The sequence below is a fragment of the Equus przewalskii genome, chromosome 3 (assembly GCF_037783145.1).
Source record: "Equus przewalskii isolate Varuska chromosome 3, EquPr2, whole genome shotgun sequence".
NCBI classification, from domain to species: Eukaryota; Metazoa; Chordata; class Mammalia; order Perissodactyla; family Equidae; genus Equus; species Equus przewalskii.
This window is the reverse complement of record NC_091833.1, coordinates 9,352,017-9,378,868: the sequence shown is the minus strand read 5'-3', so window position 1 is coordinate 9,378,868 and position 26,852 is coordinate 9,352,017. Positions and strand designations below refer to the sequence as shown.

The 26,852-nt window shown below is 44.7% G+C and overlaps 2 protein-coding genes across 4 annotated transcripts in view; both read right to left on the bottom strand.

The window, feature by feature from the left end:
* Nucleotides 1–1,297: 1,297 nt before the first annotated feature.
* On the bottom strand, nt 1,298–7,377 carry ARL2BP (ARF like GTPase 2 binding protein). The gene is made up of 6 exons (XM_070611937.1): nt 7,106–7,377; nt 6,296–6,357; nt 4,595–4,701; nt 3,534–3,619; nt 3,228–3,324; nt 1,298–2,699 (listed from the first exon to the last, which is right to left on the bottom strand). The coding sequence occupies exons 1-6, from the start codon at nt 7,141–7,143 to the stop codon at nt 2,598–2,600; spliced, it is 492 nt and encodes a 163-aa protein (XP_070468038.1). The 5' UTR covers nt 7,144–7,377; the 3' UTR covers nt 1,298–2,597.
* A 4,684-nt stretch (nt 7,378–12,061) lies between these two features.
* RSPRY1 (ring finger and SPRY domain containing 1) overlaps nt 12,062–26,852 on the bottom strand; it is a 42,809-nt gene continuing 28,018 nt past the window's right edge. For all 3 annotated transcript variants that reach the window (XM_008528009.2, XM_008528011.2, XM_008528010.2), the window contains exons 11-15: nt 24,332–24,443; nt 21,629–21,731; nt 21,135–21,287; nt 16,715–16,819; nt 12,062–13,115 (exon numbers count right to left, since the gene is read on the bottom strand). In XM_008528009.2, coding sequence (XP_008526231.1) covers nt 13,019–13,115; nt 16,715–16,819; nt 21,135–21,287; nt 21,629–21,731; nt 24,332–24,443 — 570 coding nt within the window. In that variant the 3' untranslated portion in view covers nt 12,062–13,018. The remainder of the gene's footprint in view (nt 13,116–16,714; nt 16,820–21,134; nt 21,288–21,628; nt 21,732–24,331; nt 24,444–26,852) is intronic.

Genomic DNA, 26,852 nt, shown 5'->3' with positions numbered 1-26,852 from the left:
TTTGGAAAAGATGTTGGGGAATCACAGTTGTAGATGCTAATCAACTCCAGGCAGCCATGGGGAGGACACTACAAAGGTTCCCAAAAGCCCACTGTAGAGGGCGCCCCCAGCCGCTCCGGTGGCCTGAGGCAGGCCGACCAGCCGTCTGTCTTGGCACACACACTAGCATCCTGGCGGTAGGTAAGTCAGGGCAACCTGCTGAACTTAAGACTGCCGTACCGTCGGCGACCTTGGAAGTCTGAAGTTCAGAGATCGTGTGACCAGTCCCTGGCCACGCGAGATGTGCAGAGTGGCAGGGCCGAGTCCGCCTGAGCCGAGTGTCCACTGCCACAGAGCAGCATGCTCTGAAGAATAAGCCACGGGCACTCCTACACTCCCCTTGGTCCTTTTTTGAAAAACTGAGAACAACTGAAACGTAACTGGATTCAAACAGTTTGGATGAGCTACACCCTTCCAGAGGGATGGGGATGAGTCAGGTACCCATGTTCTGGGTTATGCCTGTCATCGGGTGCAAACACCAATAGCATCCCTTTTTACTGTCAAGTGTCTCAGAGTTTGAATAATAAATTAGTCATTTGAGGATGAAGCCATAAGAAAAGAGTTTAGTTTTAAGGAAGATCAACCCATTTTCTTTTGCGGCTCAAGAGAAAACAAAATCCTAGGCAGGTCTTACCAGGTTTCTGACCCTAAAACACGGCCTATTTTGGCGGAGACGTTTGTGTGCTTAGTCAAACTACTGCCTTCGGGTCCAGGCCAAGGCCTCCATAGTCCCCAGACCCGCAGTTTGGTGAACACTGCTTCCCGCGGGTGAGGGGCCTGAGCAAAAGGAGAGCGCAGCTGCCTCCTGCGGCTGGGCAGAACGTCGGGCTTCCTCCTCCCACGCCAGGCCTGAGACCCCTTGAAGGAGTCCTGTGACGACCTAAGTTCCTCTGTGGACGGACAGACAGGTTTCTAGTTTTTTATAAAAGAAATCAGAAAGCCTGTCTCTAATCTTAAGCTCCAACAGGCTTGCTTGCTTTTTGAACAAACCCATTTGCCTTCTTGTTCACTTTTCCTGATTTCATCTTTAGACTCGTCCACCTGCCTTTGCTCACCAGGCAGACTGCCCACAGGCATGGCCTGCAGGGGCCAGCCCCGTTTACAGAGCAGCAAGAAGGGAAAGCAAGGCCGGGAGAGGGGGCATTGTGGAGAGTGGCATTTGCGTGCCTCTGGCTCGAAAGACCACCCGATGGCAGCGGCGAAAGTAAAGAAACGGAAGGGATGGTTTAGAACGATGGTTCTTGCAAAACACCTCCGGTTTTACTCCTGGTACAAAAGTATTTAATAAGCGCCACATTAGTACAGGAAAACACAGCCTACAGCTCATCCTTTAAAACCAGAACAGCCAAGTGAAAAGTCAGGACAGATTCTTATTTTTACTTAAAAAAAAAAAAAAATCTAAGGTACGTACTGGGAATGGAACTACTATGTTTTTTCTTCTTTCTAGAGATGTGACATCCATGTTTCTGGTCGGTAATGGTCTGTCAAACGTTGCACTAAACGAAAGCAGACAGAGGAGCAGTGAAGCTGTCTGCCGCCCGCTCGTGCTGAGCTGGGCAGCGGAGCGTCATCTGGGCATGAACACTGACAGGAAGGAACTGCAGAGCCCCCGCCCAAAAGAAAACTTGAGGAAGCAGCGACACGGGCAGGGTTTAAGCAAACGTGCACAAACACTGAACATGCTCTAAGACGGGACCACCGTGTCTCCTCCTGCATCAGCACGTCCGTGGGGGCCCAGGAGGCCAGGACGCCCACACGGAAAGCACTTCTGCTTTCACAGCACTCACGAATAGCAAGCACACAGCATATAATACTTTGATCTTTAAGTGGGTAATCATGGAAGTTCCAAGATTATATCCACTAGGTGAGCCTGAGTATTCATCTATAAAAATACTTTTTCAAAAATGCTTAAAAGAGAATTCTAGAAACAGTGGGACTACAGGAGAACCAGGAGAAGACAGTGATAGAGACTGCAAATGTCAGACTAGGAAGTGGCTTTTCCTGGAGCGTTTAGGTGAAGGACACTCTCTCGGGTGATTCCTACAGCCAGGACCAGCTGGGAGGGCAGGAGCTTCAGAAATCTCCAGACGGGCATTGGCTTGAGTAAGACCCTAGATAAACGCTCCCCAACAGTTGAAACCCCACTGAGGCCGCAGGCCCGAAACTCGGCCACATACGAGAAGCCTGGTGGGCCAGACAGGGCTGGTGATGGTGGGCTCCTGCAAACGCTGACACAGCAACATGTGTGCTGGGGAAGGGCCCAGAGGAAGGCCCGGCTTGGGCCTGCTCCAGAGGAGCCCGACTCGAGCAAGCCTGAGAGAGGGTCCACCCGGGGAGGATGACTCGGGTCACTGAGCACAGGAAGGCATTTCAGGAGAACCAGTCCCAGGAGGGTCAGGGGACTTTCTTTTTGACTCATCAATACTTAACATTAAGGAAGAGCTGGTTACAGAACACAGTCTGTCTTTCCAAGGTGGTTCTTCTGTCATCATCAGCGAAGCCTCTCCCAGTCTATCGGGCTGGTGACGCTCAGCAAGACCCTGTTGCTGGAGGTGGCCCTAGGGCCGCAGACTGTTCTGGGAAGCTGGCACGGACGAGGACTTGCACAGTGAAGTCACCACTAAACCGCTACTTAAGTCCAGCCCCCGACCTTCTTTTTCCTACAGAGAAAAGAACCACTTCAAGAGGCAAGGACTAGGAAAGAGACGCCCTTCCAGCTGAGAACAGCCCTGGCGCAGGGAGGCAGCGCTCAGGCAGGAGGAGGACCTGGGAGCCCCAGGAAGGGGAGGGGGCTGTTCTGCATTTCTGCTCAGCACCGGCCCCGGGTGCTCTTAAAAAGATGCACCTCTCTTCAGTGAAGAACGTGTGTTCTCCCCGTTAGGTGCCTGCATTTTAAGTAAGGCCAGGCAATTAGACTCGCTTTGTGGTTCTGTGCTGATTATTTAGGGAGCCTAGGAGGTTCCTGGAACCTGTTCCACCAAAACTTAGGAATGTAATTCCTCAGCCAGGGTCCCGGGTCCTGGCCAGAGGAGGACAGCAGCTCCCTCTTCCGACACCTCGCTGGCTGCAGACTGACACTGGCCAGTCTAAAGGGAGAAGCATGGGGGGTTGGGGGGGTGCTCACCATACCTACTTGGAACTTTCTAAGTGGTTCAATGTGGCTAACTAAAGAGGCAAGAGTGACTTACTGCTCTGTAGTCCAGAAACATTTCTTTAAATGCCAGGAAATCTGTAAAGGTGAGCAGCATGTCGAATATGTCCCCAGCCACCTCATCTTTATGGTGCCTGCAAAAGAAAAGATGGCTGTTTCATGAATGAATGATGACACAGACCCTCTTCAAGATTTCATCCAAAGGTTTTGAGGACCTCCCACCCAGGACCTAGCCACCAAGTGCTCTAATCTTGATGTTCAAGCACTGAAAAAAAAAGATGTTTTTTTCAGAGCAAAGAAGGAAGAAGGGGGAAAAGGTAAAACAGAGTCAAGTTCAACTTACTGTAGAGTTGTTGTGAAAGCCGCCATGTTAAACCCGGGAATCCGCTCCACCAGCTGTTCTTCAATATACTTTTCTACCAAAGAAATCTGCAGCAGTGGGAAGGACCTTGGTCAGACCACGCTTTAGGAAAAACAGACTTCTTTTCAGAAAGCCTGTCCTCCAGCCTCTGCAGACACTTCCTAAGAGCCTACTCTACGTGCCAGGCTCCATGCCGAGTGCTGGGGACACCAAAGAGAACCGAAACACAGCTCCTGTCCTCGGTGAGGACATGCCCTGGCCCTGCAGGAGAGAGCTATTAGCAGGCAATTACAGTGTAACAAGGCAAGTGGTCTACGGTGGCAGGGACAGTGGGCAGCACGGCTCCCACCCCCACGGCACAAGAGAGGAATGAAGCGAGAGGGCCTTCTCTCCTGGGTAGATGGAATCTGTGCAAAGAGCAATTGCTAGAAGCAATCACAGGTTACTTATAAGCTGAGGCTGTGCTGGAGGAAACTTCACTGACTGGGCTATGCTTCCACGGTAAGAGTCCTGGAGGCTCCAGCCCACTCTCAGACAGGTGAGGTCATTCCAGGAGGCCACTTGGGGCCTCGGCACAGTGGACACACCCAAGGGTTAAGAGTTGGGCTTTGCGGGTTCTAGCCTTGGTTTTGCCACCATCTAGTTAGTGATCCTGGTCTTGGTTTTCACTTTGACCTCACACTCAGGCACACCCAACTGGACTATGTAGTAGAAAAAATAATGTGTGAAAGCCAAAAGGTGGAAAGTCTATCAACGCAAGGTGTGGTGAGGCTGCACACGGTGACTGACAGCAGGAGGGTGATAACGCCAGACACCTCTTAAAACAGAAGGGGATGAAATCAGCAAACATTTGGAAAACGGCCCCAGGAACCGTGAGGAGGAAAACGACAGGAGATGAGAATCAAACCAGATTCTAATTAGAATTCCTGGCAGGACACTAGCGGCAGATTTTAAAAGTTGAGCAAATTTCAACATCTTTTGATTCTAAAGTCACATTTTAAAGAAATCCTAGTCTCTGGTAAGAGACACAGAAATCCACTTACATATTCATTAAAAATAGGTGTGTAGGTGAGTTTATTCTCTTCCGTGTCTTCAAACTCCTGGTAGTACTTGTCCATGAAATTTCTCTGTAATAACTGGAACTCGTCATCTGAAACGCAAGAGGAAAAATTTATTCTTTTTAATGGAGACTAAGAATCATTCGGATTTATAAATAGGCGGGAATTATATGTCAGCAGCACTGCTTTCTCAATGGCCGATCTCTAGTAGAGGGAAAGCTAAAGGTGTTTTAAGCAGGTGTTAAATGGGACACCAATGTTGAAACAAGACCAATTCCAGCCTTTTTATTATTATTTTTTAAATTGTGATAAATATACCTAACCTGAAATTTACCACCTTAATCATTTTTAACCATCCGGTTTGGTGACATTAAGTACATTCACATTGCTGTGCAACCATCACCACCATCCTCCAGGCCATTTTAAACTCACCCAAGACAGGGCGGCCGGGGAACTCCCTCACATTGCTTTTCCACAAAGGAGTGAAATGGTTTTCTTACTTTAATGTAATTTCAGCAAGAGTGGTGGAAACAGTGCAGAGATTAGATGTCTGGGCTCTGACAGAAGCTGGCCTGTGTGGGTTCGAATCCCGCCTCAGCCACTTGCACCTGTGTGACCTTGGGCCTGTTACTTAGTTTCTCTAAGCCCCAGTTTCTTCAAGGGGAAAATGAGGATGATCCTAATACCTATGATACAGGATTGCTGGTGCAACTTAGATGCAAATTCATCTAAAGAGATCAGTTTATAGCTAACAGTTAAATGTTAGGGAATTTTAACAACAGAATAGAATATTTCCAAAAATAAAAGGAAAGCTTCACAAATGACCTAGACTTTGGGATAAACACCCTGGGCTTACAGAAAACTCATTTTCCCACAGCATATAGGGTACCCACAAAGGGCAAAGGAACTCAAAGTATTCCTCCATGTTCCCCAGGAATCCTCAGATCCACATGGGACAAGAGCTGAACGGTGAAACACCTGTACTCAGGAGCTAAGGGCACGAATCTTTACAGGACCTGCAGGGACAAAAACGTGGCCAGTGATTTTCAAACCTAACTAGAAGAAGAAACACAGCGAATAACACCAAATAACAGTGTTCTTCTCCTAATTCTCAGAAAACTTAGCTAATAGACAAAATTTTCTCAAACTCAGGTGTTTCTCTCCCACGTATTTGTCTGAAACCTTTGGTGCCTGTTACTGCTTATTACTTAGGAGGACTTACGGAGGCCAAAATGAATCCACAGACAGGAACTCAGACCCCAGGAAAACACAGAGTCAGCTGACGTATGGCACCTTTTCTCCATGGATGTGTGTGCTATGGTTATACTGTGGTTTATGTCATGAAAATGTGAAAACTCAAATCTAAAAACTGAAACTGCTCTTACTCTCTGAAATAAAGTAGGTCACTATTTCCTGCAGTTTTCCCAAGAGCCCCATAACTTGCAGGTGCCCCATTACCTGAATAAGCCCCTTCCGGGGACTGAATCTCCGGGTATCAGTGGTTTTAAGGAGTACAGGCTATCTGCCTTGAAGACAAATCACAGTACGGCTTACTTTATATTAATTTGTGCATACATTAAAAAATTATACACAGCTTAAAATTAACTCTCCAAATTGACTTCAGTGTCCTTAAAAGCAAGGATCTGAGAACTAGAGCACAGGTCAAGCAGTGGGAAGGAAGCTTACCCATGATAATGTCCTCTAAATATCCAACCACCGCGTCAAATTCTGCATCAGAGGCGGAAGAGCTGAAAAACATGCCTGGATTAGGCGCTGTTTCAAAGAATTCGCTTCTAAAAAAATGTATTATCGACATTTCCAAACGCGCATAAAAGAAAAAAGAATAGCAAGATGAACTTCCCATCACCCAGCTTCAAAAATTCAGAATGGTTACTGTCTAATCTAGCAATTCCAAACAGAAGAGAGCACACTTGACACATCTATGACATCCAAGTTGAATGGAATGGCTCCACTTTCAGGAAACCTGATATGACACAAAGAATTACACAAGGGACAAATAAAGGGAGCAAAGGCTGGCACTGGACCTCGTAAGGCTGCTCGCGTCTACGTCCTCCGGGCTCCGCTCACGCATCGTGGCGGTCACCACACACCTATCTGCTTGTGAGCGGGAGCCCGGCGCGGGCGAGAGTCCGGCCTGGGGGGCAATCGGCCCAGGAGTCCCCGGGGGCGGTGGTGGCGGGTCCTCTGACCCGAGCTCGGGCCCCGGCAGCTCCAACCCGCCAGGCCCTGCTGACGACCAAGACCGGAGGCGGGGGACTGTGATGGAGACGCCGACCGCCGCGCGACGCCCGCCCCGCACCCCGTCCTCCCGGGCCTGAGCCCCGCGGCCGCAGCAGCGGCAGAACCGATGCGGGACCCGGGCGGAGCCGCGGCCACCCCCGACCCCAGGCCCCGAAGACACCCGATCCGGGGCGGAGGCCGAGGCCGAACAGCAGCGCCGGCCTGCAGCCTGCGGGCGCGGGCGGCGTCACTCACAAGGACACCGCGAAGCTCTCTTCCTCTAGGGCGTCCATCGCCGCCGCGTCCACCGCGCGCGGGCGAGCGGCCGTCGGCCCCCTACCCCGCCCGCGGCCCGGGCGCAGCGTCCGCTCTACCCCGCAGAGCCCCGGCCCGCATCGGGCGGGCGTCGCCGCGGACGCCGCGGCTGGCTCAAGGCCACCAGGTAGCGCCTGCGCGCGGGCCCAGGCTCAGCCTCCCGCCGCCGCCACGCCCCGCCCCGCCCGCGGGCTCCCGGCGTCGGTTACGGCGCCCCGCCCCCGTCGCCATGGCCACCGCAGCCCCTTCCGCCGCCGCGCGGCCCCCACAGCCAATCACAGGCGCGCGCTGCCGACGCCGCGGGCGGGGCACTGACGGGGAGGAAGGGAGGGAGGGATGGAGTCGCCAGGGGCCGCTGGGCATGGGTCAGCACGCCCGGGGTAGTGGTTACGTCGCCCGTCGCCAAGGAGTCGAAGCCAAGAGCCTCAGTTTCCTCGCTTGCAACTTGCGGATAAACTACAAGGTTTAAGAAGAAGATTAAGTAGTTTAAAGCGGGTTTTAAAAGCACTGTACACAACTGGAAGGACCCACGACGAAGAATATGCAACTATGTACGGGGGGGGGGGGGTTGCTTTGGGGAGAAAAATGAAAAAATAAAATCTTTAAAAAAAAAAAACACTGTAAATTGCAAATCTCTTGAGAGCCAATCCCTTAGCTTTTGAACCAGGTAATGCAGACCTCTAACTTGCAAGACAGTTATTCTCTCTCCTGGATGTCTTGTAATTTGCATAATAAAGATAATATTCATATCATAAATATTCGGCAGTAACTGGTGTCTTGGTTAATTAAGCAAAATAAAACTCGACAGGACCACTTTGAGCAACGCGATCAGGTAACTTGCTCCAGGAAAAGGCTCCTCGAACACTGCCAAATTTTGCAAAAGGATTCCCTAGATCTGATTTCTCTTAGATGGACCACTAGGCATTATGTCTCTTCAGTTAAATTGTACCTTTGGCCAAAGGTGTGGTACGTGTCTAGAGGGACCTAAGGTATGTCTTAGGTTTGCTCTGAGGGTCAGCAGGCCTGCCCTAATGAATTGACAGACATCTTTGAACGGACATAAAATAGGTAGCAGTGGAACGTGGAGCTAAAGACGGTTACCGCGAGATGGTTGTATCCAGCGTGAGATCAATTCTCAGAGGTACTACCTCTGCTCAGCACCAAGTAGAAGACAGACATCTAAAAGGGTTTGCTGAATAACTGGACCAGGTTCTGTTTAAGTCAAGCACTGGTCACACAGCTCACAGCAAACTCAGCAAATTTGCTCATGACCTACTTTCTCTATAAACCACACTTATTTCTGCTGGACTAAATGAACTTGCCCACCCTTTCTACCGCTAAGTCATATATGGGATCAGAGTGGAGGAGGAAACTCGATTTCCTGTGTTCTGGTTATCTATTGCCGTTATAGGCCACCCGAAAATTTACTGGCTAAAAACAATTATTTTGCTCACTAATCTGTAATTTGGGGAGGCCTTGGTAGGGACAGTGAGTCTCTGTTCCACTTGTCGTCAGTTGGGGCAGCTGGAACCGGGCTAGAGCAGCCTCTTCCAAGAAGCTCACTCACGTGGCTGGCAAATTAGCTGCTGCGGGTCAGCTGTGGATGTTGGCCAGAGGTAGGAGGGTGGGCCGTCTCACTTCCTCTACAGATAGGGTTTCCCAGGGAGTCTTGGGTTTTCTCACACCATGGCAGCCGGGGCCAAGAGCAAATATTTCAAGAGAGAGGAAGTGGAAGCTGCCTGGAACTGGAAATTGGCACGGTATCACTTCCACTGAATTCTACTTGTCAAGCAGACACAGAGCCCACCCAGATTTAAGGGGAGGGGACCAAACTCCATTTCTAGATGGGAGGAATGTCAAAGAATCGGTGGCCATCTTTAATATACTTCACCGTCTCTGGCGCTAAGAACAAATAGGGAGGAAGATCAACAGGGAGCGTTTATTCAGGCACAGGCCAGATACTGTGCTCAACATTCATAAACACACTGTGTCCTTTCGAAATACTTGAAACTCTGAGAAAAAAACCCTATGAGGTATTCTCTCCATTTTACAGATTAGGAAACCAGGGCGTAGAAGTTAAGTACTTGCATTCTGGTGACAAGTGGTGTGGTGGGCCTCCAGGCTAGGGTATATATATAACCCTCATGCTATATAAGGCCCCAATCCCTGAGCTGTCAAACAATATTGCTAGAAATGAGAATGTGATTTCTTTTGCTGAAAACAGAATGGTGGGCTTTTTGTAGAAAAATTGAAAATTTACTTGAATATGTTACACATTTTCCATTAACAATCATTTCTTACATCCTTTCATTGTGCATTAACACTAAGAATTGTTTTAAGTCAATAAATAGCAAAAAATGGACAATCTTGGAAATTGCTTATCTTAGTTTGTTTTCATGGATACTTATTCAAGATGGTTGAAATTCATGCAAAAGTCATTTTCTGCTAGTGAAATTGTTTTGGTTTCTGTGATTGAATCATTTCCTGGCTGCAAATGGCACCATGACTTTACCCTGTTCTATCAATACCATTCAAAAAAGGCGACAATTCATTAAAAAATTTGTCTTTTGGCTGAAACCCTGGGGGCATTTCTCCAAAGACTGCAGCATTGGAGAAATGCTGTAACTTAATTGTTTTTCTCTCTGGTACAATATATCAGCAGTCAAAACCTAGCTTTCAATTTCTCTTAAAATGCTTACATGCAGTACAGAACATAGATCTGTTTACTTGCTTCCACATACCTTGCTAGTCCCTAGTTTTTCTCTTCTATGTGGAATACATGTTTTTCCCTTGAAGTAGCTCTAAGATTACAACTTTACTCCTACCCTGAATGATTTAATCAATTTAATATTGAAGTCCTCTTGTTTTATGGTGTAGAAGTTAAGAACTGGAAAAAGAGACCATCTTATGGACAAAGTTCAGGGTAGATTTCGAGAAAGCTAATAGGCTCCTGCATTCCTTTGACTACTAATTACCTGTTTTCCACCTCCTTTTCTCTATCTCCACTGAATTTACAGATCACCTTCACCTCTCTGCACAACTACTTCAAAGTCTCCCTATTGCTCTTATTTCCATTTTTTGCTTGTCCTCTATCTTGCGGCCGCTTCCACTGCCCCCCCTCCCCCCCAATTCCATTCTCCACATAGAAGCCAGAGCCATCTTCTAAAACTGTTTATCAAGACGCCTCCATGCTTAAACTCCTTTGCTTTCTATTGCACTTAGCCTAAAATACAGAATTCTTAGCATGGCCTTCATGAGCAGTCCGCTGACCTCTCCAACACTGGAGCATCCTATTCTACCACTCGGTTCCTACCTTACCAGCTGCAGGGGCTTCCATCAGATTCTGAAGCCCACCCAAGCTCCTTTCCTCCTTAGTTAGGGCCTTTGCCCATAATGCTGTGTTCACCTAGCTACTCAGCCCTAGAAGCTTGTACTGTCTCTCTGCCTTGCTATATCCCTAACTCCTACTTCCTCCTTTAAGTTTCTACTAATTTCACTTCCACAGTGAGGTTTCCCCCACTTCTCCCCATCTAAATTAGGTCCCCCTCATTCTCTCATAGCACCCTATTCTTTTCTTTCAGGGCACCGACGATTTATTATAATGAATAAAAATATATTGTCTTTGCCCCACTGCCAGATGTAAACACCATGAACAGATGTTTTGTATAACACATAGGCAAAATGCCCAGAACACATGATAAATAAATGACAAGCAATAGGATACTGGAGTATATGAGGAAGCCATTTGGTGTAAAACTATTCGGCCTGAACTCACTTTTTCCAAAAGGGCTGAAGTGGTGGCCCTTGAGCATGCATTATACATCTGCTTTAAGTATTTACTGCGTGCCATTTACTGCGTGCCAGAGACAAGAACAATGCCCTTAAAGATAAGGATGTAACTCCCCATGTGGGCATTTCCTTAAGGAGAAGCATCTCTCCCTCGGCTAGGGATTGACTGCAGACCTGCTGCGCTCACCTTGTGACCACCCACCATGAGATGACAGACCCGTGTGTTCACCCAACTGCTGTGCCAGCAAAGCAATCTGGTCTCTATTGCAAAAGGGATATTCCAATCCTACGCGATACTTGCTCCTTGACAGTATATAACCACTCTGTACACCCCTACTTCTTCGGAGTGCTCCCTTCCTCTGTGAAAAAGACTCTCCCAGGCTAGATGGTCCTCAGATCTGCCTCATAATAAACTCAAGGCAATTTGGATTTATAGATTGGTTATGGATTATCTGTATCAATACACGTTAGGTGCTCCATGAAGACCTGCTAGATGAATAAGTGATGAACCTCGCTTCTTCATTCTAATACTTGATTCTCTCCTACCCTGGAAAGTAGCTCTTACATCTGAGTACGTCTTAAGACCTCAGCAGCAGGCACCAATGAAAGTTGTGAAATCTTAGTCAAAAAAGGCAACAAATGTTTTATTTCTTCAATGCAAATTACTATATTCACCACAAGCTAAAGGAGAACATATATATATATATTTATATTTATATATATATTTGAATTTACGGAAGACTAAAGACATGGAAAAAATCCAGCACCCCAACAAGTACGGCCAGGAAGGAAATCAGCTCTGAAATAGGATGATTTAACGAACTACAAACAAGAAAGGGTGGGAAAGGAAGAAGAAATGTGCATTGAGTTTAAGACACTGTAAAACTCAGAAGACATATTTACTATTCAAGTATAAACTCAGTAAGGACTTGGCATCAATTGAAAGGCAGCTGCTGAGGTACAACATTATAAAATAAGTTCTATGAATTTACAATTCTACCTTCCAATTTTCTGGGAGAAAAAACCAAACTCTTGAAGGTCTTCACCAGAGACCCTGAGAGGGATTAACACGTTTGATGAAGACATAGTCAACAATCCATGATTGAATTTACTATTCAAAAACATGTATTTATTTGAAACAATAGGAATTCGTGCTCTCAGACTGTCCTCTAAGAGTTTTTGAGACTATTAGTTCAAGAGTTTCAAAGTATATTACTTCCAAAAACAATACTGATTAAAAAAAATTTTTTTAACAAAAAACAAAAAGCCTGATTTGATGATACCTTAAAAATACCTTAAATACCAAATTTTCTCCAGTCTAACATTGCAATTAATTTAAGAATTCCTCCTGCATTGTTAAAACATTTTTCCTCACAAAATGTGGGTACTGAAATTGGATAGAAACACCATGAATGTGAAAATACCACCAATTTTTTGTAGTTAAAAAAAACTAGAATGTTCTTTGGAATCAGTGAAATATCAAAAATTTGGGTTTTTTTCTACAGTCTGTGCACTTTCTTTCAGGCCCTCCATGTTGCTTGTAGTATCAACCTGTGTGATTCTAGTTTAATAGATTCAAGTCTTGCAGTGCAATATCCATGCTTAACACACCGGTGTCTCTCTGACCAATGGGAAGTTACGCTGAACCCAGAAACGCCGTCATTTACTTCTCCATAATGACTTCTGCCCAAAATAAAAACTTTAGAATATGAGACAAAACATCCTGTGTGAAACAATCAAATGAACCCAACGTGGAGAACTCCGGTGTGGCTCCGGTACTCAGGAGGGCTCTGTCTCCCACTGTTGTTCATGGAAGGACCACAGGCCTAGCTGTTAGCATTTAGCTTTCCTTGGCCTTAAAAGGAATTTCTCAGGGCTGGCAAGTTGGGTTAGATTCTAAGAGAATTTTGTCTTTGACAAACTACCATTTTTAGCATAAAATCTGGCCATGGCTATAAGTTTCAATGTGCGTACAACTGATTTGAGATTATTTTTTCTTTGTTTTTCTTTTCAACATTGGCTGGAATCAAGTAGAAAGAAGTCCATGATTCCTCTTCACGTGTGTCATGAAATATGAGAAATCTGTCTGACTCTAGACACTATTTCTTTACGACACAATGGGCAGGTCTCCAGTTGCAAGGCACAATCCATGCACAGGTCACTGAGGAGAAAGACAGAAATGCCAGTTAGGTTAACGTTCCAGAGGTCAAACTGATGACCTGCGGACTCAATCAAAAATGTTAACACACCTGTTAATGGATATGGTAGTAATTACACATGGCTAAAAAATGAAGTAAATATATAAACAAACAATAAGTCTCCCTCTTATGCCTGATCCTCAATCTTCCTCTCTTGAGGAATAAGGTAAAAGTTCACGTGTGTTCTTCCAGCAAGTCTTTATGTACACAGCATATACATGCAGATGTGCCTATGCAGGTAGAGATACAATGCTATTTTTTCCCAGATAGCTAGCCATTTATCCCAATATCATTTGCAAATAGTCCATCTTTCACAATAGATTTGACACAGTGGCTCTATCATATGTTAAATTTTCATTTGTAATTAGTTCTATTTCTGGGCTTCTATTCTGCTCCATTGTTCTATCATTCTTTTCATATACCGTGACCAAACTATTCACATTTACTATAGTATATTTTAAGATGCGGTAGGTTGAGTTGGTCTTCTCCGTAACTCTTCTTTTCAGAATTTTCTTGCCCTGGTACATACTAACTTTTTTTTTTTTTTTTAAGATTGGAACCTGAGCTAACAACTTGCTAATCTTTTTTTTTTCTCCCCAAATCCCCCCTAGTAGATAGTCGTATACTTTTAGTTGTGGGTCCTTCTAGTTGTGGCATGTGGGACGCCGCCTCAACATGGCCTGATGAGCAGTGCTATGTCCGCGCCCAGGATCCCAAGGGGGGAAACCCTGGGCCGCTGAAGTGGAGCGCTCGAACTTAACCACTTGGCCACGGGGCAGCCCCACATATTAACTTTTTTGTTTTTTTTAAAGATTTTATTTTTTCCTTTTTCTCCCCAAAGCCCCCCGGTACATAGTTGTATATTCTTCATTGTGGGTCCTTCTAGTTGTGGCATGTGGGACGTTGCCTCAGCGTGGTTTGATGAGCAGTGCCACGTCTGTGCCCAGGATTCGAACCAACGAAACACTGGGCCGCCTGCAGCGGAGCGCGCAAACTTAACCACTCGGCCACAGGGCCAGCCCCAGCCCACATATTAACTTTTAAATTAGCATTTTTATTTTCAGAAAAAAAAATTCATGTTGCCCTTTTTATATGGACCAAATTAAACTTAGAGTTTAGGGAAAACTGTCCACTTTACAGTACTAAGTTTCCCTTCCAAGAGTACATCCATTGATTCAAGTCTTCTGTTAGAATCCTTGGGAGTATTTTTTTTTTTTTGAGGAAGACTAGCCCTAAGCTAACATCGGCCAATCCTCTTTTCGCTGAGGACGACTGGCCCTGAGGTAACATGCATGCCCATCTTCCTCTACTTTATATGTGGGACGCCTACCACAGCTTGCCATTCGAACCAACAAACCCCAGGCCGCCAAAGTGGAACGTGTGCATTTAACCCCTGCGCCACTGGGCTGGCCCCTCCCTGGGAGTTTAAAAGTTCTCTTCATACAGGCACCACATATTTCTTGGTATATATTCTTAGACAGCCTTTTTTTTTGGACTGCTATAAAAGGGATCTTCAATTACATGTTCTAATTGGTTGCTATTCATACACAGAAGAGCTACTGTTTTTTAATAACCAATTAGTTTATTCAGTTGTCACAACAATCTAAAGGGTTTTCAGCCAATTCTCCTGGATACGATCTATCGTTTCCAAATGATGATTTTGCTTCCCTTTCCAATTTTAATCCCTCTTTTCTCTCTCTTGTCTAACTGCCTTAGCTTATATGATGAAAGTCATAGTTTTCTTCCCTCCATCCATTTCTGTTTTGCAGTATTCTATCCATTAGGAATGCATATTACATTTTACCAAATGTCTTTTCAGCATTTTTGGAGAAAGTGTTAATTCCCTGCACCTCCTTGCACTGGTCTATTTGAGTAAATGGTATGAATAGATTTCCGATATTGTACCATCCTTGCACTCCTGAGATAAGCCCCACTTGGTTGGGTTGCTGGGTCCAGTTGGCTAATAATTTATTTAGGATTTTTAGATTTATGATCATAAGTTTTTTTTTCAGATGTTTTATCAGCTTTTAGTATGATTTTCATGAAGGCTTTGGAAAAAGAATATTGTGGTTTTCCTATTTTCTCTGTTGTCTGGAGTAGTCTTAATTAGAATCTATCCCCTGAAGGTTTGAAAGAATCCACCTGTGAAACCCACTGGGCTCACTGCTTTGGGCAAGGGAGACAAACATAGCTTTAAAAATCATCTTCCCTTCTTCTACGGTAATGGGAATGTTTAGATTTTCAATCTCTTCTAGGGGTCGGCTTAGGTCACTCAGTTTATCCAGACATCCTTTCTTTACACCTACCCTTTTAAAATTGTTGTTGCTGCTGAAAGTTGAGCTAAATTTTCTCATAATTCTTTTAATTCCTCTTCTAACCCTGTTTTTGATATATCTACTATGGAGATTGTGACCACGCTTAAAATACCTCGTTCTAAGTTTTAAGATTTCAGCCCTCATTCATGAGCTCTCCTTGTGTGCAAAACCACTTAGAAGGGCCAGAGGGGTCAAAGCTGAATAAGACCAGATCCTGCTGTTCGGGATTTTAGCATTCTCTCTGAAATGAAGATCAAAGCAGGCATCAAGATATCTAACTTTTTTAAAACTCTGCATCTCCCTCTGAGGCCCTAATGATTAAAACCTCCAAAGGTGCTCAAACTGAGAATTCTGGGCTGCAGAGTTGCTACCAAGGAGTGACCACAGCTGGAGGCACTGTGCCTTTCTTTCAGAAGGGAGACTAGTATAGCTAATGGTGATATGAGATACATTGCAGGCACTGCCCTTAACAGCCAATTAGATAACAACCCGTTTCAAAAGATGGCAAGGCAGAGTCAGGGGCTCAGGCTGAGTCAATACTTGGGGGTGACAAACTGGGGTCCATCACTCCAGGCTCTAGACCCCCAGACCTGGTGGCTAAAGCTATGTCACAAATAAGAGCAAGGCAGGGTATGGGATGTGATGAATTATAGGGAGCTGGCCTGGAACATCAGCATGGGTATTGCTCACGTACAGTCAGCACACATGCCCAGAGCCAGCACACTGCTGAACTTTTCCCCTTTCTAACCTTGGTTGGGACGGCCTTCCTGGGGACTGTCTTACTTGCTACTCGTGCTGATGTTAAGACACTGTTCTACAGGATCCAGGCTGCCCTCTTGAGTTCATCTCATACAAGTGAAATTTGGTTAGATGGCAGGGAGGTGCTGACTTCTCAATGGTTAGGAGTGTAAATGAGGAGACTCTAAAACTAAAAGGGATTGCCCAAGAGCTCACAAATAGCATGAAAGCGTTTACATTTTGTGAAATGAAAAGTGTACTGAAAACATAGTATTGAGTAAACAAAATAAAACAAAAACACAGGCCTTGCACATCAAGCAGCTTCTGTTTCAGGTACTTTCTGGAAGACAGCCACACACTACTTGGCAAACTCTAATCCCTCATTCAGCCCACTTTAGATATAATAAACCTCGATGAAGAGCTATGCAACTGGTAACACTCTAAAAGCAATCCCAGAACAGAAGGAATATAATGCACAGAACAGGAAATGATCACACAAACCCTCGTACCTGTGTCCACATGGCTTCAACTGTGTGTCTGCGACCTCATCGCAACACAGGGAGCAGCAGTTTTCCCGGATGCTGACTTGCTTCAACAGAGCGAGACGCCTGTGCCTGAGCAGAAAACAGTTTGTCAACCGACCAATGGAGCCTGTCAGCAGTGACACACAGGAAATGCCCTATCGACGCTCCGAACGTGCGACGTACACTACAGATTCCTTAAGCTTCGGCTGGGCTTTCACATACCATGTCTCACTTCAATCTCTCAAGGATCTGAAATCCTTTGATTCCATTTGAAAGGAAGGAGGCATAGTCATTCCCATTTTACAGACAAAGAAATAGTTCAAGGAAATGATTTGCATAAGGTCACAGACAAAGGAAATGATTTGCATAAGGTCACATATAGGAAACAGATTCAGGAATCAAATTCAAATCTTTTGGTTCTTAATCTGGTGCTCTTTCTATTTTACAGCAAATTTTAAACTTTTAAGCCACACATTTCAGAGATTTTGATGAAAAGCATAGGGCTTTTCCCAAGAAAAATGCACACACACAAGTTTTTATACAATTTCCAGGTGTTTATGATAGCATATCGTAGACTCTGTGGCAGTCCAGTCAGGTTAGAACTGTCGCATTCTACTTTCACTCAGCAAGAAATGAAAAGGCAGACAGGCGGAAGTGCTCTGCTTAAGGTACAACAGCTCTGATGGATGGGCAAGAGAAACAGGAAACAGTCATCCAATTACTTAAGGCCTCACTCCGTGCCAGGCAGTGTCTCAAGCCCTGGAGATGGGGCAGTGAAGAGAAGATGAAAAAGTATCCCTGGCTTCAGAGAGCTTACACTGCAGTGGGGCAGACAGACAAGAAAACAGATCAAAAAGGCAAATACAGAGAACGGGAAATGCTGATGAGCCGTATGAGGAAAAATAAAGCAGGGAGAAGCATAGGAGGGCAGGAGTTACAATTCTAAATATAGCGGCCAGGGGAAGTCTTGCTAAGGTGACATTTGAGTAAAGACGTGAAGAGAGTGACAGAGTGGGCCTTGTAGGTATCTGGAGAGAGACTATTTGTGATACCGAGATTTATAATGAATATTTATTTAGTCTTAGGCACAGAGGTCCAAACACCCCTGAAAGTTCCTAAGCAATGAGAGCTACAAAGGTCTTTTGTTATGTTAATGAGGCGACTTTTGGACTGTCCCTAGGTAACCTAAGGATGGGGCTGGTTGCCAAGGGAACCAACCCTGTGATTAGAGGGCTGGAACTTTCAGTATTCCCTTCCTCAACTTCCCTGGAGGGATAGGGGCTGGAGATTGAGTTCAACTCCCAATGGCCAATGATTTAATCAATCAAGCCTATGTAATAAAACCTCCATAAAAACCCAAAAGAATGGGGTTCAGATAGCTTCCGGGAGGGTGACCACGTGGAGAGGAGGGGAGAGTGGTGTGCTCTGAGAGGGCATGAAGCTCTGTGGCCTTTCCTCACACCTTGCCCTATGCATCTCTTCTATCTGGCTGTCCTGAATTATATCCTTTTATTAGACCAGTAAACTAGTAGGTAAACTGTTTTCCTGAGTTCTGTGAGCCACTCTAGATTAATGGAACCTGAGGAGGGAGCTGTTAGAACCCTCCATCCATAGCTGGTGGGTCAGAAGCACAGGTGACAACCTGGACTTTTGATTGACGTCTGAAGTGTAGGGGTCAGTCTTGTAGGACTGAGCCCTTAAGTGGGATCTAATGCTATCTCCAGGTAGATAGTGTCAGAATTAAGTTAATTGCCTAGTGGTGTTGGAAAACACACACTGGACGATTCTAGGAGCAGGCACAGCAAGTGCAAAGGCCCTGAGGTTATAATGCTATGTTTTAGGAGCAGTAAGAAGGCTAAAGGACCATGAGCAAATGGGAGAGGGTAGGAGATAAGGTCAGAAAAGTAATGGAGGAGAGGAGGAGACAAATCTTTTAGGGCCTGGTAGGTCACTATTAGGATTTAAGTTTTTACCTTAAATGAAATGGGAAGCCACTAGAGTGTTTTGAGCAAAGAAGTGTGTGAGCTGATTAAAGTTGTAACGAAAGTATTCTGGAGGCTGGGTTGAACAGACTGAACGGGGGTCAAAGTAGGACTAGGGAGACTAGTTAGAGGGCGGGCACAAATAATCCAGGTGAAAATGATGGAGGCTTGGAGCATGGGGGTAGCAGTGAGGGTGCTATGAAGTAGCTGGATTTAGGATATATTCTGAAGGCAAAGCCCACAGGATTTGCTGAGGGATAGGATGTGGGAATGGCAGAGTGTCAAGGATGTCCTAGGATTAAGGCCACGGAAACTGGAATTACCGTCATCATGGAGCTACTAACAGAGATAAGGGAAGATGCTCAGAGAAGCATGTGGCTGTGAGTGAACGACTACTGTAGCTGAGAGGTGGGTATATGGTGCTTCACTGTTCTATTCTTTTTTCTTTTTTGTGTATTTTGTTTTCTATAATAAAAAGGCTAAGAAGAAAAAAACAAACGAATGAAAGGAGAAGAGTTAGAGACAGAGAGTACACACAAAATAGAACAATTTATGAAATCCCAGGTAGTAACAAGGCCATGGTCTCCCCTGAAGCCAGCAAGGAATACTACTCCAATGAGTAAGAGAGTGTCCCCGAATATAAGCTTTTGGAGCATGGGCCGAAAATACTAATGGCATAGAAAATGGTCTTAGGCATGTTCGCACAATGTGACAATTTGTAATTACGTGCAACTGGAATGTCAAGGGGGCAAGGCACCAACCAACAGGGGGCTGGTATTAAGGAGGCCACTCAATTCGGCACCGACAGCCCCTATCATGGTGTCACTGTCAGGACAACAGAGTCCAGAGCAGCAGAGGATTGCCCTAGCCTGCAGCTCCGCTGCTCTAACTCAGGGTAGGCTGCCCTTTGGGCGCTGAATGGATGTGGTGCAAAGAGAGTACCTAAAAGCTGCCCGTAAAAGGAGACTTTCGGACCACTGATGCCTACTGCCACCTGCCTTTTGGAAAGTTTACTTCTGCAGGGGCGGTTAAATGCTGAAGCAGTTTTAACCAAGGCCAGCCTCCAAGGAACTCTCAGATGGGTCAGGTGTCCCTTTCAGGGTGTATGTGAGAAGGCAGGCTTCTTTGTGGGCTGCTTCCAAGAAGACAGGCTAAATAAAAAAGGAATGAGGTATGACAGACGAGACAGGTGTTGCTTCAGACTCTCACCAAGAGGAATTTAAGGTTCCGAATCTCTGTCGGGCACAAGACCAGCTGAAGGGACATTCTAGGGAGGAACCACAGAGGGATATAAGCGGCTCTTCGTTCTTGGGATCTAACGGAGGTTCAGCTGCTGCAGGCAATGCTGCTGTTACTATGTGACATTTTCTAGTTCATCTGGAGACTGCTGAGCCACTCTCAAGCCTTGAGACACTGAGTCCAAGGTGAAGCACAGCCCAGAAGGCCTGTTTCCAGACCTACTTTCTGAGCCAAAACAGGACTGGGATTACAGTATTAGGGTATAGATACCGTCAGGGGCACAATGACCTAGCACTGGCTACGCCATGGCCCTTGTGGTCTCCCTGACCGCTGAAAGAGACTCTCACTGACATAACACACGTACCGTCACTAACAGGAAGACCTTCCTCACACAGGCCCAGGAAGCTGCTTTGCTAAAAAGCATAAACTTTGGCTTACATAGTGAAACAAGCTCCACCTTGAAGGAATTAGCAGGAAGCAGCTGCAGTCTCTCCTAGCTTACGGAACAGACCGTGTTCATCTCATCAGGAAGAAAAGCAGGCATTCATCCAATGAGACAATTAATGCCAATCATGGTTTTTGGCAAATAAGGGCTGTAAAATTTTATCCAAGGTGGCATTTCCTAATGGCTGTAGAACAGTGTTGGCATCTATGACATGTAGCTAAAACCCAACAAGAAGTCTGTTTCATTAAACCCAAGCCTGTTAAAAGATGCACTTGATCTCCTAATATTTATGATTTTTACACTGACATCCAAGGGAAGTTAGTGTGCAGGGTTTTTTTATGTGTATGTGTTACACTATCTGATTTTTATACCAATGTTATTTAGCTCATAAAAATAATTTGGAAGTCCTCTTTCTCTCTGGGTTCTGTAGCATTTTAAACAGCAATGAAGTTGCCTGTTACCTGAAGATTTGGTGGAGAGCCCCTGGGAGACCAGCGGGAGCTGGTGCTTTTTGGGGACATAGCTCTTAATTTTTTTCAATTAATTTTATAATAATAATTGGTTTGTTTAACTCTCTTCTGGGATCTGGTTTAGTAATTTCTATTTCCTAGGAATTCATCCATTTTACTAACGTTTTCAAAATGATTTGTAAAAAGTTGAAAAAAGAGTGTTAAAAATTGTTTTAATTTCTCACAGGATGCACGTGAAAGTCTGGAGATTGCTTAAGCAGATTCCTTACCTTGGTAAAATGATTTTCTCTTCAGCTGTTAGGAAGGCATAGTCATTAAAAGTGCTAAATTTCGTAGATGGTGGATATTTGAATGGTTTTGCTCCAAAATTGAACTCACATTGTTGATATGACATGAAACTAGCTGCAGCAAAAAATCCAGATCTACAAAGAAAAATGAGCACAAAGGTCAAGAGAATTAATAAAAACAAAGTAAAGCTTATAAACAAAGTGGTCTTCAGAAAGTCGGAATGAGTCGTACCCTAGCAGAAAGGAAGGGTGACAGATTCTGCTCACTAACATAGACGGACCGTGAACCAGAGAATATCCTGCCCTTGTCTTCCTACATCAAACTTTGGGATGGTTTTAGGGATGATCAAATGGGTCCCCAATTACTCAACATGCTTTCTCATCACGACTGACTACATAAATAGACAAAGTGTTTTTCTGGAGAAAAGTACATTCCATGGATCGACTCAAATTTTTGACTGAGAAGAGCTACTTACACAGTAGATGAAAAGACTTGATTCTCAGGAGGCAGCTGGTTGCCGTTTAAAAAGAAGATCATTTGCTTTTCATCCAAGTCTAACAGAAATCCTACTGTGTCTCCTAGAGGGTAAAGAGAAACACTGTTAGGCCAGGGCGTATACTACCAGGATGCTGCCAAGCGTCTCAAGGGTTCTAAGTCACTGTATTAAGTCTGGATCTGCGGCCAGGTATTCGACATGTTCACCTTTCTTGCTGCTTCTGCAACTGATCCGATTGACCTCTTCGTACCAATATTTTAATGTACCATTAAGAAAATGCTGCCAATGAATCTATGACAAGCCACGATTGTAAGATGCATCTCAATTTCAAAGATGCTCAAATGTGGAAAAAAATGTGTATTTTGGGATCAGTAAAATATGGTAAGATCAAAATCATGTGTTTCTTTGCCTCTCTGGTGAGAGTTAAAACTCTCTAACAACTGCCCAAAAACAAGTTTTTTTTAAAAAAAAAAAACAAAAAGCATTCATCTTTACTCATAAAATTTTTGCTTTTTAAACTATTGAAGGTAAACAAATGAAATTACAGTGATGACAAGAAAAACGGACATTCAGTGCTGGTGGAAGAAAATCTGGCAATATATAACCAAACTGTTGAAACTCTGTATCCCTCTTGCCAGAGAAGGTTTACTTCTAAGGATTTATCCTGAGAAAATCAAGAATGATTTATAATACTTCTTTATAATAACAACTTCATTTTTCTTTCATGACCTCCTTTTTAATTTTTTTGAGGAAGCTTAGCCCTGAGCTAACATTCATGCCCATCTTCCTCTATTTCATATGTGGGACACCTGCCCCAGCATGGCTTGATAAGCAGTGCATAGGTCCGTGTCCGAGATCCCAGCTGGTGAACCCCCAGCTACTGAAGCAGAGTGCACAAACTTAACCACTATGCCATCGGGCTGGCCCCTATAAGAATAATTTTGAAAGGCAAAAATGTAACTGTCCAACCTTGAGGACTGATTAATAGAGTACAATTATATAATGAAATACTGAAAAAGCCATTTAAAATAATGCTATTTAATAACCTGGAAAGATGTCCAAGGCATATTAAGTGTAACAACAACAAAAATATATACATCAAATTTTAAGTGTTTTAAAAAAAAAATCTTTGGATGGAGGAATTACAAGGGATTTAAAAACAAAACAAAACAGTCTTTGCTGACAGTGCCTCTTCCTTAAAGCGGTGCCATGTCCGCACCCGGGATCCGAACCGGTGAACCCCGGGCTGCTGAGAAGCAGAACGTGCGAACTCAACCACTATGCCACCGGACCGGCCCCTAAAGAAGCTGTATGTTCCTTTAAGAACCTGCATGCCATTAAAATGAGGGCTAATGTTGGCTTTTCAGGTTTTTTCCTTTCCCACACTAGATATTTAGTTAATTAAGAGGAGCTGTCCTCTCATGGTAGTGGTCACATTCCTGCTCTCTTAACATGCCTGAAAATTCAGTTTACATTTATAATGCTGCTCGGGCAGAAAACTGAGAGAGGGACACTTGGAGCTGTATCCTCCATCTAGCTCTGATGTGGGGAATAAAATCTGTCCAGAGGTTCCATTCCTTGCCATATGACTTTACGTCTTCAGGATGAGGTGTGGGCACCAGGAGGCCCTCTGAGCATACCACCCTCCAGTGGAATGGTACCGTGGCAAGGAAGTCCTATTTTCACTGTATTTAGTTGGAGGTGAAAAGACTCAAAAACTTTAAATCCTTTGGTCTTAAGTGTTAACAAACCAACTGTGTGGTTCTACCTTTGCCACTTGTCTCTTTCATTAATAAATTTTTTTTTGGGTCTAGGGCCTTGGACACTGTAAACTAGATGCAACAAAAATTGAATGGGGAAAAAAGATCATGCTGTTGATAAGATACATTTCTGCTAAAAATCCTGGAGCCATGATTGAGAGTCCTGGCAGTCTCGGGCTCTGAAGCATCCCAAGCCTGATGTCAGGAGACTGGAGGCTGTGTAGACATGTTTCAGGCTGAAAGTGCTCAAATTATCCTTAAAAGCTGCTCTAGAGGGGCCCAGAATGTGGCCACTGAATAGTACCTATTCCACAGCCATCCGGTCTCTGAAAATAATCTCATTTCACTGGCATTACGATTTTAGTGTCTTCAGTATCTCCATGGCTGCTTTAATTTAAAACATATACCCAGAGAGGAAACTAGAATTCATATTAATCTTATCATTTTCCCACTAAATTAAGAATTTTACAGTCTGAAATGTTTTTACTAAAAGAAGGGCTCCATCAGAGGTGAGCTTATCCGGAGGATACTGTTCACATCCAAGGCAGGGGATACAAAGGCTAATATCCCTTTTCACATTTAATCGTCTTCCATTAAAACATTTCAAAGCCTAGGGGCCTGCCCCGTGGCTCAGTGGTTAAGTTCAAGTGCTCTGCTCCGGTGGCCCAGGGTTTCCCGGGTTCAGATCCTGGGCGCCAACATGGCACTGCTCATCAAGCCATGCTGAGGCAGCATTCCACATGCCAAAACTAGAAGGACCCACATCCAAAAATACACAACGATGGGGGTGGGGGGCCTTTGGGAGAAAAAGGAAAAATAATATCTTAAAAAAAAAAAATTTCAAAGCCTAACATAACAGATGCCTCATCACTGCCAGAAGTCTTAACCTAGCAGATAAATTCATGATGGAGACGAATGATACCTTCTTTCCAGCATGGGTGTAGGTGAGGCTTACTTCTGGCGTTGTACCAAATCAGCTGCCGGCAGCCATCGTATGCACAGGAATATTCGTCGTCCCCAATGCCGTAGCCTTCCTGGAGGGAGACAGGGCCCAGAAGATTAGCAAGGCTCTGCCTGCTGTGTTCTGGGAAAAGAGTGGTCTTTTATAACCATTAACCTTGTGGCTGGAATTCTAAACTTTTTGGATGAAGGGAGAGCCTATGGTTCTTGGAAGATACCAAAATTCTGAGCTAGAGGCCTGGTTCCATGTGAATAGATAATGATTTCACCAACAAATACGTCCGAAATTTCACATTTGTAGTGCACTTAATTCTCACTAACCACCTTCGGGTTGTGGCATGATGCTCCATTTTAAGAGGAAATACAGGCTCAGAGAAGCCAACCAGCTTGCCCAGGGACACATTACTAGAAGAGTTAACTTTGGACCTTGCAATCTTCTGATTGCAAGACTAGTATGCTTTCCACTTCACTGTGGCTGGACGAACAGCCTTCTTGCATGTGGTAGATTTCAAACACCCACATGCTCAGAGATTTCAAAACCAGAGACAAGAGAAAGGTCAGAGGGGACAATCAGTTAATAGCTGTTCTGAAATTGGCTCAATTTGAGCATCATACAGGTCCTTGGCAGCTTCTTTTATTACTTACTACCTTTTAATTATTTCACAATTATTTTACTAATATTAAAAAGGTGGACGGGACCTTAAGAAATTATTTTGAGTGCTTATAAAAAAAATAGAAGAAATAGAGGAAACATGCAGGTCAGACACTGCTGGCTCTCTTTAAGGGTCAATGGTGAAAGACTGTGGTGGAGAAAGGAATTGAAAATGTGAGCCAAATCCAAGTAAGATCTCAGGTCCTGGTGACAGTCTGTTTATTCTACAGGATAAACAACGCAGTGAGGAGACAGATTGGAAAACGGCTCTAACACTCTCCTTGACTACTAGGACGGCAATATACTGAATTCAGATGAGTGTTCCCCAAAGTGAGGCTTCTGAATTAGCTGTTCTGACCGCACCATTCAGACTCTTAAAGAGTTAAATGAACTTGCATTTAACTGTCCTCAGGCGGAGAAGACATTCACTAGACTACTAGAGAGAACACCTTGCTATCCCTTTTAAGCCTGAACGTGTAAGCAAAAAACTTATTTTTTATTTCATGGGTGTTGAGACATAGACAAAAGGCAAGCAATTCTTTTCTATCTTCAGTTTCTAATGTCGTAGAAGTCCTCGACAGAACACTTGAAAGAAATTCCTAGAAGATTCCCAGCCACCAAGAGGTGCTGAAGAACAGACTTTACCATGCAGTCTTCTGTGCCTGGATGGATTTCACAACAGAATGGCACTGTGGGACAGAGGGGGAGCGCCAATAATTTCAACCACAGATCAACTTCTACAGGCTAAGACTTAGATGCCTCTGCCAGGAAGAGATGCACTTAAAAAATCCCTTGAGCTTACATCTCAGAGAGCAATCGAGATGTACTACATCCTCTTTCAACCTGAAAACATCCCCAGCAGGACCAACTATGGTTTCCATCAGCTGAGACAGATAAACGAGAGAACAGGGAAGCTGGCTTGGTACTTGCGGGATAATTTGATCTGCCTGTTTCTTGTCATGGATATTTTAATAATGGATTACTAAAAACAACAAAAAGAAAGCTCATCCATAGCTTGTCATTCAGGGTATTTTGAATCTTTCCCCATGTGGCGGACACCATCCTTTTTCCTGCTGTCCAGCATCCAAACCCCTTCCCATTATGGAGAACGTAGTGAAAATACAGTGTCCTGCCTCCTGCTCTGGAGGTGGAGGGGTAAGATGTGACCTAAGCTTGGCCAACTGGACCTTCCCAGCAGATACCCAGTGAGGTGTGAGTAAGCCCACAAGGAGGGATGGTTAGGACTGATTTGTAACATCAGTGTTGGCATCTTGGCCCCCAAAACACTGGCTGTTGTACTTCCTGTCTCTTGGTCCTCTGGTGTTGACTTGGAGCCCAGGTTCCCAAACCCCTCAACAGTCTGGGAGCCCTGGACAGGCTTCCAAGTCATTCCTTTTCTGTTTAAGATGGCAGAGTCATTTTCTCCAAGGCAAGAGCCTTCAACAGGGGAAGGAGCTTGGGCTATCTTGACCAGGGTTTGAATTCTTCTCCAGTACTTGGAGGTGAGGTGACTTTGGGCAAGTTTCTAAACTAAATTCCCTGAACTTCATTCTCCATCTTTAAATGGGAGAATACTTTCCCAAATTCTCAGAAAGATTAGAGATGAGTACGTGAAAGACCCGGCACATGGTAGATGCTCCACAGTCTAAAGTTATTTTAGGTAAGTCAAAATGTACCCTTGGAGACTTGCTCCTCCCATACCCCCAGAAAAATACACAACACAGCAAGATAAACTATTCTGCAGGTGACCTGAACAAGAACTATCCTTATGCTTCTCATTTTAATGATCTCTGAGCCCAACACTTTGAGCATCCTTTCAAAACTGAAGCCC